Source organism: Dicentrarchus labrax, unplaced genomic scaffold, assembly GCF_905237075.1.
Source record: "Dicentrarchus labrax unplaced genomic scaffold, dlabrax2021, whole genome shotgun sequence".
Lineage (NCBI taxonomy): Eukaryota > Metazoa > Chordata > Actinopteri > Moronidae > Dicentrarchus > Dicentrarchus labrax.
Genome location: NW_026136713.1, coordinates 24,136,277 through 24,153,391, shown reverse-complemented (window position 1 = coordinate 24,153,391; position 17,115 = coordinate 24,136,277). Strand labels below are relative to the sequence as shown.

The 17,115-nt window shown below is 41.3% G+C and overlaps 2 protein-coding genes across 7 annotated transcripts; one reads left to right on the top strand and one right to left on the bottom strand.

Annotated features, from left to right (window-relative positions):
* Positions 1 to 7,462, top strand: LOC127374590 (microfibril-associated glycoprotein 4-like). 5 transcript variants are annotated; one of them, XM_051420130.1, is made up of 8 exons: positions 1 to 104; positions 383 to 468; positions 722 to 793; positions 1,559 to 1,711; positions 1,897 to 1,935; positions 2,223 to 2,319; positions 3,501 to 3,668; positions 4,675 to 7,462. In XM_051420130.1, exons 1-8 carry the CDS (start codon positions 17 to 19, stop codon positions 4,926 to 4,928), a joined length of 957 nt encoding a protein of 318 aa, XP_051276090.1. In that variant the 5' UTR covers positions 1 to 16; the 3' UTR covers positions 4,929 to 7,462. The 5 variants fall into 5 exon arrangements, with proteins under 5 accessions (XP_051276090.1, XP_051276091.1, XP_051276094.1 ...); XM_051420134.1 differs by having other exon boundaries at positions 6 to 104; positions 414 to 468; XM_051420135.1 differs by having other exon boundaries at positions 19 to 104; positions 418 to 468.
* Positions 7,463 to 8,403: 941 nt separating this feature from the next.
* On the bottom strand, positions 8,404 to 14,293 carry LOC127374635 (microfibril-associated glycoprotein 4-like). Of its 2 annotated transcripts, none has more exons than XM_051420201.1 (6): positions 14,144 to 14,293; positions 12,474 to 12,629; positions 12,279 to 12,317; positions 10,601 to 10,697; positions 10,338 to 10,519; positions 8,404 to 8,692 (listed from the first exon to the last, which is right to left on the bottom strand). In XM_051420201.1, exons 1-5 carry the CDS (start codon positions 14,231 to 14,233, stop codon positions 10,347 to 10,349), a joined length of 555 nt encoding a protein of 184 aa, XP_051276161.1. In that variant the 5' UTR covers positions 14,234 to 14,293; the 3' UTR covers positions 8,404 to 8,692; positions 10,338 to 10,346. The 2 variants fall into 2 exon arrangements, with proteins under 2 accessions (XP_051276161.1, XP_051276160.1); XM_051420200.1 differs by having other exon boundaries at positions 8,404 to 8,640.
* Between the last annotated feature and the right edge of the window lie 2,822 nt (positions 14,294 to 17,115).

Below are 17,115 nucleotides of genomic sequence, written 5' to 3'. Positions count from 1 at the left end.
TGACCAGTTTAGGCAGATGTTAACACGACGGAGACAGACTGAAGAAGACGCAGACAGTTTGTCTCTGTTCTCTGAAGGTGAAGCCTCCTTAGTTCAACCTGCGGGTGAGTTCAGACAGGTTAGCATTCAACCAGGAGACACCGACAAAGAGATGAAGGTTTAGAGCTTTAAACGAATGTCCTCAGTCCTAAATTACAGACACAGATATTATCATTATGATTTATAATTAAATCTGGATTTTACTGGCTTTTGGGGGCTACTGCTGTTGTTGCCTGATTTCACAGCAGCTTTTCAAAAACAAAAACACATGAGATGCATGTTGAGATGTTTTTAGGAATTTTTTGACGTAAAATTAGTTGCAATTTTTTGTATACTTCATTAAAAATCAACTTGTTCCGACACCTTTACTCAAGACAGCTGACTGACAGCTCGGCCCTTCAAGGAATAGCAAAAGCAATTGGAAAGAGAGTAAGGAAAAATAATAAGAAACAAATGAAATTGTAAAAAATGAATAATTAACAAAATGAGAGAAAATTCTTTATTCTTTTATGTGTTATTTGTCATTGTTTACATCCATGTATTCTTTTTTATGGCGCTCCCATGACTCCATTGTTGTTTGTTGTGATTATAGTGACGATGGAGAACTGTCTTTTATTTAATCTGTGCTGCACTAAAACAAAGTATTGAACACTAAAGTTTGAAATAATTTTAATCAATCCAGCTCATCAGAGATCCAGACAGACTGACCTCAGGATTTTCAACAACGCACTTTAGCAGAACTCTGACAATGAAGGTAAATTTGTAACTTCATACAACTTTCTGTCTTTTAAAGGGGACCTATTCAGCGTTTCCTTTATTTCTGTCATATATATATATATATATATATTGTTCCAGTGTGGGATGGTGATATTAAAGTGTCAATAATGAGGTAAATGTGTGTAAAGGTATTCCCTTTGAGCAGAAAGCTCAGAATGGAGACTGCTCTGAATGTTTCCAACCTCTTTTTCTTGTTTATGTGACTATCCAAACTGGCTCGTCACAGATTTCTTTATATGGTTATCTGCTCCAGGCAGAGCACGACTGAGCATGCCCACAAAGTACAGCGACTGTTGTTGGAAGAGTAAATCATGCAAAGTGGAGAATATGAAGCTGGAAATTAGCACAATAGCTTTACTTTAAATATGTGTGTTTGCTCTGTATGCTAACTGGTTACCTGAGGTTGTCTGATATGTTGATGATGTATTTCTATATTAGGTTTATTTTCCAGTCAGTACCCTTGACCACAACACTGGCTCAGATTTAGAGTTGGTCCCAGAGTCCCAATGCTCCTAATTCTTAGAATGGCTCAAATGCAGAGAATATATTTATCTGCAGGGATCTATAGAATATCATTTAAACTTATGACACATGAGAATTGAATAAATAATTTGATTTGAAAGGAGTTTTTGGGCCAGTGTGCATTCCTACTCTCCTTGACCAACAGCCAACATCACAAAACTAAATTAGATTGAATTGAAGGTAAAATTACTCCAACTCAAAAATGATTCCTTTGTTCCAGCTGGTATTCATCCTCCTCCTTCTGGCTCCACTGTTGACCAGCTGCATTAAGATCATCCTACCAGCGGACTGCAGTGACATCTATCAACAAGACAAGAAACAACCCAGTGGAGTGTACACCATCTATCCCATCGGATCCACATCTGCTGTCCAGGTACAACTCACCTCAAGATGTTGGTTTAAAGATGAGTCAACATATAAAGACACAGTTACAAGTTCTCACTGGTGCTTCTGATACAACAGATACAAGTAGTTGTAGCACCATAGTACCTGCTATAGCATGTTTGAATGTACTGTGTGAAGTATTTGTTTCACTAATGAATGTGTGTCTGTGTGTAGGTGTACTGTGACATGGAGTCAGAAGGAGGACGGTGGACGGTGAGTTCTCACTGAAGTCAACTTAAACTCAGAGCCAAGTGCTTTAAAGTTTTAACATCTGGTTAGATTGCAATCTGAATGTTCTCTGGATGTTCTTTGAGGTTCTCTTCAATCTGTGTATATTCCATATGCACATGGAATGATACTCCATTGTCAGGGTACTTAAGGTACGAGCAAAAGTCCGGCAGACACAGTGGCTTGCAAGGGTTGTTAAAGTTAGTCTGCAAACTGCATTAGATCAGACTGTGCTGTGTTTAAACAGTTAACTTCATCCCATTCCCCCTCAGGTGTTCCAGAGGAGGATGGACGGCTCAGTGAACTTCTACAGACCCTGGAGTCAGTACAGGATAGGCTTTGGTAGCGCTGCTGGAGAGTACTGGCTGGGTGAGAAATGGAACAAACTGTTCAGAAAGTACAAACATTAAACTCGGTAGAATAAATCCAAAAATGAGATTCTTCACTAATCATGTGTCTCCAGTCTGCTGGTTGGTAAAGTCTTGTTCACTCTACACAACTTCCTGTCTGTAATCTGGGGTCTTGAAATCATTGTGACTGATTAGGGGGGCACACACTCCAGGATCTTTCACAAGGAGTAATTCCAGAGTCTGTCTGGTCTCCAAACTACGTTTCATCAGGACGCATTGATGACACCATTATAACAAGCACAGCATGTATATTTAGGAAAGTAGTTTCAAAACAAAGGGCAACCATTTACAGCATATTACAGTTAGAAAATAAGTACAATTAGCTGCTAATTAAACACTGCATGGCTCTCGACTCAACTACATACTTAGCCTGATGTATTTTTCTAGCGTCTCCTCTTGGCGAGCTTTCTGATCTCGGGGCATTTGTTGGTATTTATCTGTTGGTGGAAAATCAAGACTAAGATCACGTAGACATGAACTTGATATTAGTTGACTGGTTTTCTTTTCTTCTTTGTCTTCTTGTAAACAATCAAGGTTCTGTTTATATTTAGTGTTTCTCACAAGACTTTACTGTGTGAATATTTGAGCTCTAACAACCATAATTTCCTTCCTCATAAAACATTTGCAAAAAAATCTTTGCATAGATGTTGCACTGTTTACATCCATGTTTACTAGCAAACAGTCTTCTTCTTTCCCTTTTTTCTGGTGCATTGCACGGCAAAATGTTTCAGTAATACGCCAAAATATATCTAAATATCTTATATATATCAGTGTTCACCATGAGTGGAATATTGTGCAGCCATTGGTAAGACTGCATATAGAGTCACCCATGAACCTTTAAAGCTGAGGTACGCAGTTTGTTTTTGCCGTCAATGACATTCAAAAATCTAGCCTGTGACAGGAGACTTCTGCCTTTCACAGGTCAGTGAGATAGTTGATTGTCAGGTCTCATTCCCAGGTCACCATATATTCAGGCTCAACAACCAGTTATCTTCTTCCAGAATTGCTTCCTTTACCTTTAATGTGAAAGAATGTTTTTCTGAATTACATACAAAATGTGTGTGTGTGTGTGTGTGTGTGTGTGTGTGTGTGTGTTGTGTGTGTGTTTGTGTGTGTTTGTGTGTGTGTGTGCGCGCGCAGGTCTTGAGAACATCCACCAACTGACACGCCAGCGAAATTATGAGCTGCTGGTCAACATGGAGGACTTTGACGGAAAAAAAGTGTTCGCTCGTTACTCCTCGTTCTCCGTCGATGCCGAGTGTGACGGATATCAACTGCATGTATCTGGATTCACCAATGGAGGGGCAGGTGAGCATTAGTGCTGGACCAGAGAGAAACACAGTGGAAAGATCAGATTTAGATCAGATTTAAAGTGGCAATCCTTCAGATTTCAGTAAAACAGTGACACCGCGTCCAGTGGCTGGTTTGGTATCTTGATGCCAAGAATGATTGTGTCTGTTCTGAGCAGGTGGACAGCTCAGCTCACCTGTGTTCTGTATATTCTTTCTATTTCCTGAAACCCACAACCCCCTTTCTTCAAATTCAAAATTTCAAATTCAAGCATAGCATCAATGCAAACACATCGCATAACCAGACAGACGATAAAAAAGTGCAATTTCAAATATAAAAAAAAAAAAAAATTCTATTCAAAATACCACCAGTAAATATTTCAAAATATTTTACCACCAGTAAGGCTATGTGTGCCTAGTAATGTCCGTAAATAAATAATAAATTGGGTGAACATCCCCTACCAGCTTAGGCATTTATGAGTCCATCATTTATGATGGAGGTTGGCACAAAGCTCAACATGGCCCACTTAGTCCTAGATGGTTATCATCTGTATCTGTGGCCTGAAGGTTAGTGGCTGCATTGGGTATATAGCATGTTTGTGGAGTCCGAGGCTACTTGCAGTCCTTTCATTTTAGCCCGTCTGCTGTAGATGTTGCATAATGGTTCCAGGTCCAGACCAATGATTTTGCTGATCATTCTGATGACTTCGTTCAGAAGGTTGAGATGAATGTTACTCAGTGCACCAAACCAGGCTATTATGTTGAAGGTGATGATGCATTTAATGAAGCACCTATAAATAGCTAATAAGACAGTTTTGTGGAGTTTCCTCAGAAAGAAGAGGTGTTGGAGAAGATGATTTAACTGTTCAGTTTGAATGTGAGTTTGTGGTCCATCGTGGTGCCAAGATATTGGTTATTATTGCCGATATATGCATCCACTCTTTCTATAGCCTGGCCTATTCCTTGTAGTGTTTGTAGTTTCAGTATCATTAATGTGTAACACTGTGATTCTTGTGTTTCTGTAGAAGACTCCCTGACTTATCACAATGGACAGAACTTCTCCACCTTCGACAAAGACCAGGACAAGTGGTCGGCCAACTGCGCCAAAAAATTCCTGGGTGCCTTCTGGTACAATGCTTGTCACTTTGCCAACCCCAACGGGGTTTATTACTGGGGGGCTGACAAGACTCACTATGCTATTGGAGTGGAGTGGGCTAAATGGAAGGGTCATGACTACTCCCTGAAATCCATCAGCATGAAGATCCGTCCTGTGCATTAAATATTCAGGACCAGCAGAATATCAACTGATGATTCTTCTCTTTTCTCTCTCTCGTACATAATCTCACATCATCTTTAGATACAATGTCGGCTGGCCAATAGAGGGCGAGAGGGCACTTCCCCAGCACTTTCCACATCCTACATTGAATAAGACTTAATTACTTTGATTCTTTTTCAAAGAGCTTGGTAGATATATAGTTAGTGGGTAAAAATTTATAATCTGCAATAAAATGTAGATTAGAAATGTTGTACATTGTCTAAAGTTAACATATTTCCGGTCTGAAAAAACCCATCAAAGTTTTACATGCGCAGTTCACTCTTCTTAATATGAGAGATGGGAGCTTTTTGGGGCATATGCTACTACTTTATCTGAATCGTGCTGATGTACACACCACCAACTGACAATAGTATCTACTGCACTGACCTCTGCCTTGTATCTATCCTGTCCTCTGTCACTTAGTATTATTGTCAGATAGACTCAAATCTTTAACAGTCTCTGGAGCACCATTAGTGTAAAATTATTGGACTCATGAAATTAGTTAATTAGTTAATATTAATAATATCATTATTGTTTCTATTATATGAATCAAACAGACAGTACAGACCTCTGACCTGTATCTACAGCACTGACCATTTATCTGAATGCTGCTGATATGACCACCAAACAATGGGTGGCAGCAGAGAGCGAGTGGCTTGTTGTACATCGAATGTCCCTGAATGAGTTGTTGAGGATAGAGCTGGAGCAGCATTTTGCAACAGAAAATAGTATTACAAGAGGAGTTCAAAGTCAAAGAGCTTGGATGTAATCAGCCCGATATAATGTTCTCAGTAAAAGTACTAATACCACACTGTGGAAATCCTTAATCATATTCTAGGATCATCATAGGTTTGTAGCATCACTGTCTTGTGAAAACCACATATCTCTAAAACTAGGGATGGGAATTGATAAGAATTTAACGATTCCAATTCCAATTCCATTATTGATATTGCTTATTGATCAGATTCCTTATCGATTCTCTAAGCGATTTTCATTGGGTGAGGGAATAAGTACAAATTTGTTTGTTTGTATTAACTCGCTTTAATATCTGATCAGAAGACACAGCACAGAGTATAGTCAAATTATGTGTAGCAACCTCAGAACAAACCTAAAAGTAGGTGAGCTACTTCTCAAAGTAAAGTCCAGGGACCCATAGCCTAGGGCAGTGTTTCTCAACCAGTATGCAATGGCACGCTAGAGTGTGCCTTGAAAGATTATCAAGAGTGCCTTAGGATAAGGAAATTGTTAATTTTCACATGAATTGGTTCAGACAAAAAAATAAATGTTTGGCTTTTTAAGCCCAACTGCCATTATGTGCCATAAAAACTAAAAACACAGACTGTAATAGGGTGGCCATTTCCTTCACATCAAAAAGGAGGACACTTAGCATACACTGGGACACACAAGCAGATATTTGTTTGGTATGATCCGGTTTTAAATTTGAATGTTTTTCCACCAGATTACATAAAGGTGCATACACATACCACATAGCTAATAATAAATATACAAGATACAGCTCATGACAACGTGCCCTTCAGATTACATAGGTCTAATAAACATCATACAGAAACTGTTCTTAATGTTTTTATCTGGATAGATAAAGGGTAACCTTATGTCCTCTGTAGCTGAGAGCTTGATTGACAGCCTGGTGGTAACTTAGCAACTGGCATGAGTGCATGTTGTGGCAAATCAACACATGGCTCATTTGAATATTAAAATTAGCCATGTGTTGATAGGTCAGGACAAGGAAATATAACCAATGAAATTACTTATTTTGACACACATTTTTAGCCAATAAGTATAATAATTTTTGTGCAGAAAAATTATCATGTCATTTAAAGGTACCTTCGGCATTGATAACAGATGGCGTCCCGTTAGCTTCGCTGCGGCTTGACTCACTTGTGTTGCTAGGTAATAGTGTATCAAACACGTGACAGTCCTACAAATGAATTGATGCTGTGTGGCCAAATGTTTCTGCATATTGGAGGTAGTTCCCCCTTTGATGAAATGGAAACTTTACAAGTGTTGCAAGTGACCGTATTGTTGTCTTTTCACGTGAAATATAACCAAACTTTAGAGTGGTTCTGCCTCGATGCCATGTTCGCTGCATTCTGAACCAAAACATCGCAGCGCGTGCATCATTTGCAATGAGTGGAACCGATTCAATTCAAGTCAATTCAATTAACAGAAGTTATCTCAGGACACTTTTCAAATAGAGCAGATCTAGACCGAATTCTTTATAACATTAATAAGCGGAATCGTTAAGCAGGCACGCTAACGGTTCCAAGGAATCGATTCACTGGGCACCGGTTCTAAAGAGGGGTCCTTATCTAAAACTCAACTTTTTTTCTTAGATTTCATTATCTGTTTACACAACTTATAGCAAAGGAAAACATAAAACTCATCAGAAAACAACAGGGACGTTGGTGGAGGTTTGAAACCCTAATGTGAATCATTATCTGCTGGATGCTGACAATAAATAATAAGCTGAGCAGAAAGCTGATGTGATCTGATGTCTTCACTTTGTCTCCTGTGTCTTTGTCTGGATGTCCTCTGTTTCCCTCTTTTACAAACATGAATTTACACATCATGAATCACTGCCCTCTGGTGGTCACAGTAACAAACTACAACTCCACCTTCTTCAGGGGCAAAAATATTCATATTAATACTTAGTGTTATTACAGGTATCAATACTGTTAATAATAGCCATGCTAATGTCAATTATCACTGAATATACACTCAACAATATGAACCATTTAAACTGCTTTATATAATTATGCACAGCTTTAGTTCAGGCAGGCCTCGAAGTCAAGCTCAGCTCTCAATTCCAGCTACATCAGCTGATCACAGCTAGTCATAAACACACATCAGCTGACAGCTCAGCTGATTCCCTCAAGCGTCCAATTCCAAATATCATTAGATTAGTTTAGATTAGATAGTTACTTTATTCATCCCCAAGGGGAAATTCACAGTTTCCACAGACTGATAATAATAACAATAACAACAACAACAACAACAACAACAACCACTACAACAACAGGAGGCAAAATGCAAAAGAACCAATAACATAAAATAAATAGCTAAATAACAAGCATTGGGTAAGAGTCCTACGGTGCATGGTCAAATCCAGTGCTTGAAAGGCCTAAGGTGCATAAGTAGGTGGTCACAAAATGCAGGGTGCACTACGTCAATTAAAGTTATTATAGGACTCTGTTAAATTCAGACATGGCATTGAATTAAACACTGAAGGAATCTCCTCCTTAAATTTAGCTACAGCACTGTCAGATAGACATCTGCTGTAGGAAGTTTTGCCTAATGGCTTATAATCTAGTAATATGAATTCAAAAGTTATTAAATAATGGTCAGATAGGAAAGGATTATGTGGGAAGACTGACGGTCTAGTATTATGCTGGACTCAGGAGCAGACACACAGACAGGATGAGGGTTTAAAGAGGCTTTATTTAACACACACTGGGGGAAATGAGGGGCGGCCTCGGCATGAACGGGCAGAAGACATGGAGGCACTGGAGAGCTGACCCTGGAACCTGAACTGCACGAGAAGGATCCCTGGAACGCTGGAGAGATGGGGGTCCAACGGAAAATCACAAGGAGATTGGAAGTAGCAAGCAGGACACTGGAAGGAACCAGGAAAGTTCCACCACGTTGGCCCAACGATCTGGTGAGGAATGCAAGGAAGACCGGGGTTCTTGAGGGCTGAGACTGATTAACTGATTGAGAGCAGGTGAGACAGCACACAGGTGAGGTGAATGGAGGCCACACCCTCATTAGACACACACACAGGGAAGGAGGAGGAGCAAAGGGAGCAGGAAGAGAGCAGAGCCATGGCAAAGACTATTAAATGTTCAATATCAATGCCATATGATAAAACAAGGTCAAGAGTGTGATTAAAACAATGAGTTGGTTTATTTACACTCTGACAGAAGCCAATTGAGTCTATTAATGATATAAATGCGTTACTAAGGCTGTCATTGTCAACATCCACATGAATATTAAAATCACCTACAATAATTACTTTATCTGATTTAAGGACTAAACTTGATAGAAACTCTGAGAATTCAGATATAAAATCAGAGTACGGTCCAGGAGCGCGGTACACTATAACAAATAGAACTGGCTGCAGTGTTTTCCAGGTCGGATGAGAAAGACTAAGAACAAGGCTTTCAAATTAATTACAATTTAGTTTAGGTTTAGGGTCCATTAAAACGCTCGAATCATATATGGCTGCCACTCCACCTCCTCGGCCTGTGCCTCGAGGAATGTGAGTATTAATATGCCGTCTCTCCTAATCAGACCAGGTTTTCCCCAAAAAGGCTTCCAGTTATCAATGAAGCCCACATCGTTTGCTTGACACCACCTCAACAGCCAGTGGTGGAATGACGACATGCGGCTATACATGTCATCACTGGTCACATTGGGGAGGGGTCCAGAGAAAACTACGGAGTCCGACATTGTCTTACCATAATTACACACCGACTCCACATTAATCTTAGTGACCTCCGATTGGCGTAAACGGGTGTCATTACCGCCGACGTGGATAACAATCTTACAGTATTTACGTTTATCTTTAGCCAGCAGTTTTAAATTTGATTCAATGTCGCCCGCTCTGGCCCCAGGGATACATTAACTATGGCCGCTGGCTTCGCTAACTTCACGTTTCTGACTATGGAGCTGCCAATAACCAGAGTTGGTTCCTCAGCGGGTGTATCGCTGAGTGGGGAAAATGTATTAGAAACATGAATGGGTTGGTGGTGAACTGTGGGCTTCAGTGTTTTAGTCTTCCTTCGCTCAGTCACCCAGCCTCCCTGTCTTCCCGGCTGCTCGGGAACTACCGGGGGAACTACGGGAGGAACTACCGGAGGATCTACCGGAGGATCTACAGAGCTAACAGAAGCTACCTTTGGTCGGACCACACCGACTACCGGGGGCTGGCTAACTATAGCGGCTAAAGATATCTCCGTGGTGCGGTGCCGTTCCTCTAACTCACTAAGCCTCGCCTCCAGCGCAGTAAATAAACTACACTTAATACAGGTACCATTATCATTAAAGGAGGAATAACTGAACATCTGACACACTGAGCAGGACAGAGGAGAGGGAGAGGGAGAAGCCATAGCTAACTGCTAATGCTAATGAAACTAGCGTGTATGAAAAAACTTTGAAAGTAGTGAAAAGTCGCTAAAAGAAGGAGAAACTCCGAGTGTTTAGGTAGAACTAGTCTACGTTTAAATGTTAAGCGGGAAAATAACCGCTGTAATGAGTAAAACTAATGTATATTTAGCGTTCACTGACAGAGCTACAGCACCAAACAGTGTACACAGAGCAGGAAGTGAACCGGGAATGAGTCAGTACGCTTACCGTAGCACGTCACCTGGTCGTAACAGCACTGATGAATGTAAATTGCAATCTGTATCCGTGGGACTCTGGGTCAATGGAGAATGAGGAGTAACGAGCAAACACTTTATTTCCCTCAAAGTCCTCCATGTCAACCAGCAGCTCGTACTTTTTCCTCAGAGTCAGGTGGAAGAGATTCTCAAGACCTGAAAACAAACACACACACAGAAACATCTAGAAACAGTTTCAGGAAGTCACACAACTGTAAGTTTGGTTCCATTTCTCACCGAGCCAGTACTCTCCAGCAGCGCTACCGAAGCCCGTCTTGTACTGGTCCCAGGGTCTGTAGAAGTTCACTGAGCCGTCCATCCTCCTCTGGAACACCTGGAGGGGTGTAAATCATGTTTTACTAACGTGATTTATTGTGAAGGTCCTACAGGAAGTGTTCAAACTGGAAGTAACTTGGTTGTGACTCAATGACGCTGATTTCAGTTAAAATACTCACCGTCAATGTTAGCCTGCCAGTTTGAAGCTGTCTTACCCTCAATTGTTTCTGATGATCAAACAGGCTTTCTTAAAAATAATTGTATCTATCTAATATTCAATTCAATTCAATTCAATTTTATTTGTATAGCGCCAATTCATAACAGAAGTTATCTCAGGACACTTTTCAAATAGAGCAGGTCTAGACCGAACTCTTTATAACATTAATTACAGAGACCCAACAGTACCACCATGAGCAAGACCTTGGAGACAAGGGCAAGGAAAAACTGCCTGTTAAAAGGCAGAAACCTAGGACAGATCCTCCGGCTCTAGGTGGGTGGTCGTCTGTCTTGACCAGTTGGGGTGAGAGAGAGAGAGAGAGAGAGAGAGAGAGAGACAGAGAGAGAGAGAGAGAGGCAGAGAGAGAGAGACAGACAGACAGACAGACAGGTGCACAGCAACAACAGTATTGGCAATGGCAGTCAAGCAGGACCATGGCAGGAGGCTCCACCAGGATCCATGAGAACCTGCGAGACGAGAAAGCACAAGAACTCCGGGGAAGAAGTGAAGTTAGTAACATGCATTAATGGAACATGAATGAGTGCAGAAAGAGAGAGGAAGGGAGGAGCTCAGTGCACCATGGGAAATCCCCCGATAGTCTAGGCCTATAGCAGCATAACTAAGGGATGGTTCAGGACTCACCTGATCCAACCCTAACTATAAGCTTTATCAAAGAGGAATGTCTTAAGCCTACTCTTGAATGTGGTGAGGGTGTCTGCCTCCAGAACCACAACTGGAAGCTGGTTCCACAGGAGAGGAGCTTGGTAATATCCTTTATGATACCACTCCACGCGAGCCTCCAGAAATATAAATATCACTTGATGCCAAGAAGGCATTTGATCGAGTGGGATTATCTTCTTTATACTCTCAAACCATTTGGCTTTGGTTCAAGATTTGTCTCGTGGATAAGGGTGCTCTATTCCTCTCCATTAGCAGCTCTCCGAACAAACAGCAATCTCTTCTATTTCCCAGTTTGTTGCGGCACTTGGCAGGGTTGCTCGTTGTCACCCCTTTTATTTGCTTAAAATACATACATATAAATTGAAGTACTTAAGAATCTTAGTCACACATGACTTTAAAGACTTAATTTTCCCCCACTGCTATTTCACCTGAAAAAAGATATATATATATATATATAGTATGTTTTTTTTTTTTTTATATCACACTATTACTCAATTATTATTAATTATTATAGCTTTTTTATCATTTATTGTATACTTTTGCTATTATTATTTTCCTTTCTGTGTCTTATTGACATTTTTTGTTATATTGACTATATTTATATATACATGTAACTCCTTATGAATTAATTGTTTGATTATTAACAGTACAGTAATTCTTTAACAGGGATGGGGCTCTCTTGGAGCAGGAAGATGGGGTGGAGCTTATCTATCTGTTTACCAGTAAAAAGTCAATACTCACCGTCCACCGTCCTCCTTCTGAGTCCATGTCACAGTACACCTACACACAGACATACTCATTAGTAAATGTGATACTTGGCTAAATATACATCCAATGTACTACAACCAGTACTAGTATTACTACACCGCACGCCCAACTGGAAGCAAGAGCTTTATCGTCTAAAGGTCGACCTGTGTCCCAGAGAGGATGAGGTACCTGAACAGCAGACGTGGCTCCGATGGGATAGATGGTGTACACTCCACTGGACTGGCTGTTGTCATTATTATAGATGTCGCTGCAGTCCACTGGGAGGACCAGAGGGATGCAGCTGGTTAATACTGGAGCCAGGAGGAGGAGGAGGACTGATAGCAGCTGGAACAGAGGAGATGTTGTCATTTTGATGAAATAAAAACACTGTTTACAGTTTGAACATTTCTGACTTTGAACCCAGCGTTGTGTTGAAACTAGTGTTGTAGTCAAGACCGCACCAACTGAGACCAAGACATTACCGAGACCAGAGAGTACCGAGACCGAGTCAAGACCAAGACATTTGGAGGTTGAGACCGAGATAAGACCAAGACCATATATATCAAAGGAAAATCATAACAAAACCTCAAAATGTGAGTTTTCTTTTTATTTAAGTTTGCTTTTAAATAAATGTGACAACAAAAACAATCTTTGCTCTGTTTTTGAGAGGGTCCTTTTTCACTCTTATCAGTAAGGAATGGACAAAAAGCCTATCAGCGGTAGTCAGGGGCGGACTGGGACAATAATTCAGGCCGGGAATTTGATACCATCCCAGGCCACCACCACCGGATTAACGCAAAACACCAAGAGTGAGTTAGGTTTGGTGCCTACTGATGTAAGAGTGTAAAATAATAGAGCAAAGGCTCCACATGCACACACACAGCTTTTTCTGTTTCTTTCCCCTACAAAAATGTTTCTGTTCACTAATTGACAATTGCAGAGCGGGCCAGTTCGGTGGCCAGGCCACCGGGAAATGTCCCGGTGCTCCCGGTGGCCAGTCCGCCACTGGCGGTGGTCTTGACCGGTCTCGTTAAAAAAACCAGAGTCCGCCCAGTCCGAGACCGAGAAAAAATGCCCTTGATTCCGAGACAAGACCAAGAACCTCAATCGACCGATCTCGAGTACTCCAACACTAGTTGAAACCATACCCAATGTGGATATTTAGCCAGGCTCCATGCACATTTAAGCCGATCTGGTGTCTCTCTCAGACACAGAGACTGGATGGCTGTAATACCCTAGTCCAAAGATTAGTTTAAAATGTCTTTACAAAATGAGGATTTACCAACTGGAAAAGTGCTCTGGAGGACAGGAGACTGACTAAGATTCATAGAAAATAATCATGTGGAGGTGGGTGTGGTTTGCACTGCAGGAGAGAGAGGTGTGGGGAAGGCTTGTGAGAGCAGCACCAGGTGAGTTGATTACCTCAGCTGCTACTCATTGTCTAATCACTCTACCTTTATGTTGCAGTAGTGTGCTGGACCTGGGGCCAGGAGACTTCACTAAGAGTGAAATCCAGAGACAGAAAGAGAGTGTGGTTGCGTGTTGTGTGTGGTGACGATACGGTGTAAATAAAAATTGCATAATACCACTATCCGGCGTAAGAGTTTGTGTGCTGCAGAAACCCACTGATCCCACGGATTTGCTACAAATGTCTATTCAGAGATAACATAAACTCACATTTAATTCAAACATATGTAAGGTAGCGTTAGGCAGCCAGAGAGGATAAAGACCTGGAGGAAGGTGCTACATACAGAAACTGTGACAAACTTGTGTCACCACACAATATTTTAAATAATCTTACTGAAGCTGCTGACAAACTAAAACTACTGATAAACACTTAAAGTTAGTTACAGACTTACCTTCATGGTCAGATTTCTGCTGAATTGAGCAGATGGAAATCCTGATGTCAGTGTCTCTGGTTGCTCTGATGTCTCTGATGTGTTTAACATTAACTTTTTAATGTAACCTTTGGAATATAAAAGAGAGAGAGCTTTTATATTCCAGAGATTAATAAATTACTGAACCCAGTGATAAAACACGTACTGTACGTCCTTGACTGTGTGTCTGTGGATTGTACAACAGTGGCACCCAAATCTGACTCGCCACCACGTTGAGAGGACATACATCCCTTGTGGACAACTGTGGTAAATTGGTATATTTTATTTATTTGAGGTTTTTTTTTATTTTTAGAGAATTAAGCTAATTAAAGCTTACAGGTTTGTTTGGATGAGTTTGAACTCACCAGCATGCAGTACTGTTTAATGTGGCAGAGACTGTGATATTTATGCTTGTGAGGGAATATTTCACAGTACTGAGTACAGTAGTAGTGGTAGTATAACACAGAACAGAGGAAGAACAGAGTGACTCTGTATTTTTACATGCTGCGGTAAAAGCATATGCAATCTGATCACCCAAATAAAAGAGGTTAGCATTAGCTTAGCATTTGCTCGGCCTGCAACGCCAAAAGCAAAAAATGATGCAGCAGTGAAAGCTAGCTTAATTGTGGCTGAAGAAATCCCCGAGCTTTGTTGTGTTTTTCAGAAGGTGCATTTTTGAAGCGGTGCATGCTGAAGATGTGTGAGCAGGTGTGCCCCGACCAGATACAGACTTTTAAAATGTCAGTTTGTCAAGAAACACTATTGCAGACCAAGTTAAGGAACTCGCCGGAAATCTGACAAAACAGCTGGCCGAAGAGACACGCACTTATCAGGTTTCTTCATTAGCTGTTGATGAAATCACAAACACGGACACAGTGCAGCTGTCCATTTTTATCCAAGGTGTGAAGGCGGACTCATCTGTCACTGAGGAACTCTTGGAGGTTCTGGAAATGAATGACATAATGACCACGGTCACCTCGGGCGCATGGCCTGAACCACCGCCAGTTCCTGCTGCTTTTGCAGGAGGTAGGCAAGGAGCATGGAGACATCCCGTACCATACAGAAGTACCGTGGCTGAGCAGGAGTGCAGTCCTCAAATTATTTTTTGAGCTTAGGGAGCAAATCGCTCTTTTCATACAAAGTAAAGGAAAACCCTTGCCTGAACTGTCAGATCTAACCAGGCTTCGTGATTTTGTCATGTTGTGTGACATATCGGCCAACTGAATCAGAGGCTGCAGGGACGCAAACAAGTCATCACGCAGATGTCCGACATGGTCACAGATTTCCAGCATAAACTTCAGCTATGGAAGTCCCAAGTGGAACAGGACAATCTTGCCCACTTTCCCCTTTGTCAGAGCATCTCAGCGTCAGTCTCAGGTGCTTTTTCCTGCACTCAGTTGGCAACCAAAGTAAGCCAGTTAATTAATGAGTTTGATCGGCGCTTCTTTGACTTCAGAACACAGCACTCAGGCTTTGCCATCTTTACCAGTCATTTCTCAACCGACATCAACAGTGCACCCCCAACACCTTCAGATGGAGTTAATAGAGCTTCTAAGCCATAGTGGCCTGAGAGCAAAGTTCCAGGATGCTGCAATCGAGGACTTTAACCGTCTGCTGCCCCCTGACTTCAGCTTGGACTTCATGGTGCCCGTGTTCTGTCCATGTTGGGCAGCACCTAAATGTGCAAACAGATGTTTTCAATAATGAATCTGAACAAAACCAAGCACAATTCTCCTCCTCTATTTCTGAGAGGCAAGAGGGAAATCAAACTATAAAAAGAGTAAGTGCTTGAAATGAACAAAGACCTAATCTCAGGATCATTTATATTATATTATAGTCATTATTGAAATTCTGATTGAAATGCTTCAACAGCGACACCTGCAGGACACATCTAGTGTCTGAAGGAAAGTGCAGCTTCTGTTTCAGTGTGGGTATTTACCAATGGTGCTGGGATCATTACTGTCATATTTCCATTGTAGCAGAGAAATAGAGCTGCTGTGTTTAAACTACTTTGTTGAGGATAACTGTCAGCTGTCTCTGAATAGAAAGCACACACTACTTTAAAATGCCCTGGTGAACCTGGACTTGTGATAACGCATCGTTGGGAATAAAATATTGGAATTAAAGTACAGTAAGCTTTGTTCGTCTGATTGGAAATGGGGCCAGCTTTGATTCAAGCAGCAATTAGTCATCATCAGTCAGCACACTTTCCTTCACAGGTGTTGCTTCTTGTTACATCTCACAGCCTTGATAAATACTCTATCTTCTGCATTAGGCCTGTAGGGTTCATCTGGAAACAACAGCAGTGAATACAATGATGTTGTTTTTAAGAACTCTTGGAAGCCATTGATTTACTGTTTCATTGATATTGAACAGAAGAAAGTAAAGATCATTAGCCAACTAGTGTAAAATAACATGAAGCTGTGGGTTGGTTTTCCTCCTGTCCTCCACAATGTTTGAGTCAGCAGCCACTGATGCACACACAGGACCTGGACACATGCATTAGTGGACAGACGTCAGAGTGATGAGGCTGCCACACAGTCGCTGCTCCAAGCAGTTAGGGCTTCAGTGCCTTGCTCAAGAGACCTCGGCAGAGCCCAGGAGGTAAACTGGCATCTCTACAGGTATGTGTGTGTGTGTGTGTGTGTGTGTGTGTGTGTGTGTGTGTGTGTGTGTGTGTGTGTCAACATCGGTACATTACTGTCATAAATGATGTCACTGATGTGAACATGTGAATACACAGAACACAAGTCAGCAGACGGATGATTCCTCGGCCTCAGCTCCCGTCTGTCCAACCATCTCACTCCTGGCTGACCTCTCTGCACTTCCTATCACACAACACTGCAAACATTTATTTAAATCACATTAACAGCAGCAGACAAGATCCTATTGTTCACCTGGAAAGTTCCTGTTACCTTTGGCTAATTCATTCATTTATTCATTCATTCATTCAT

What these genes read in the sequence shown, in the direction of transcription:
- LOC127374590 (XM_051420130.1), top strand. Translation starts at nt 17, where the DNA reads ATGTTAACACGACGGAGACAGACTGAAGAAGACGCAGACAGTTTGTCT. An exon ending in GATCCACATCTGCTGTCCAG is followed by an intron (nt 1,712 to 1,896) that starts GTACAACTCACC and finishes GTCTGTGTGTAG; the next exon opens with GTGTACTGTGACATGGAGTC. An exon ending in CAGAAGGAGGACGGTGGACG is followed by an intron (nt 1,936 to 2,222) that starts GTGAGTTCTCAC and finishes ATTCCCCCTCAG; the next exon opens with GTGTTCCAGAGGAGGATGGA.
- LOC127374635 (XM_051420201.1), bottom strand. Translation starts at nt 14,233, where the DNA reads ATGTTAAACACATCAGAGACATCAGAGCAACCAGAGACACTGACATCA. An exon ending in GCAGAAATCTGACCATGAAG is followed by an intron (nt 12,630 to 14,143) that starts GTAAGTCTGTAA and finishes CCTCTGTTCCAG; the next exon opens with CTGCTATCAGTCCTCCTCCT. An exon ending in GAGCCACGTCTGCTGTTCAG is followed by an intron (nt 12,318 to 12,473) that starts GTACCTCATCCT and finishes GTCTGTGTGTAG; the next exon opens with GTGTACTGTGACATGGACTC.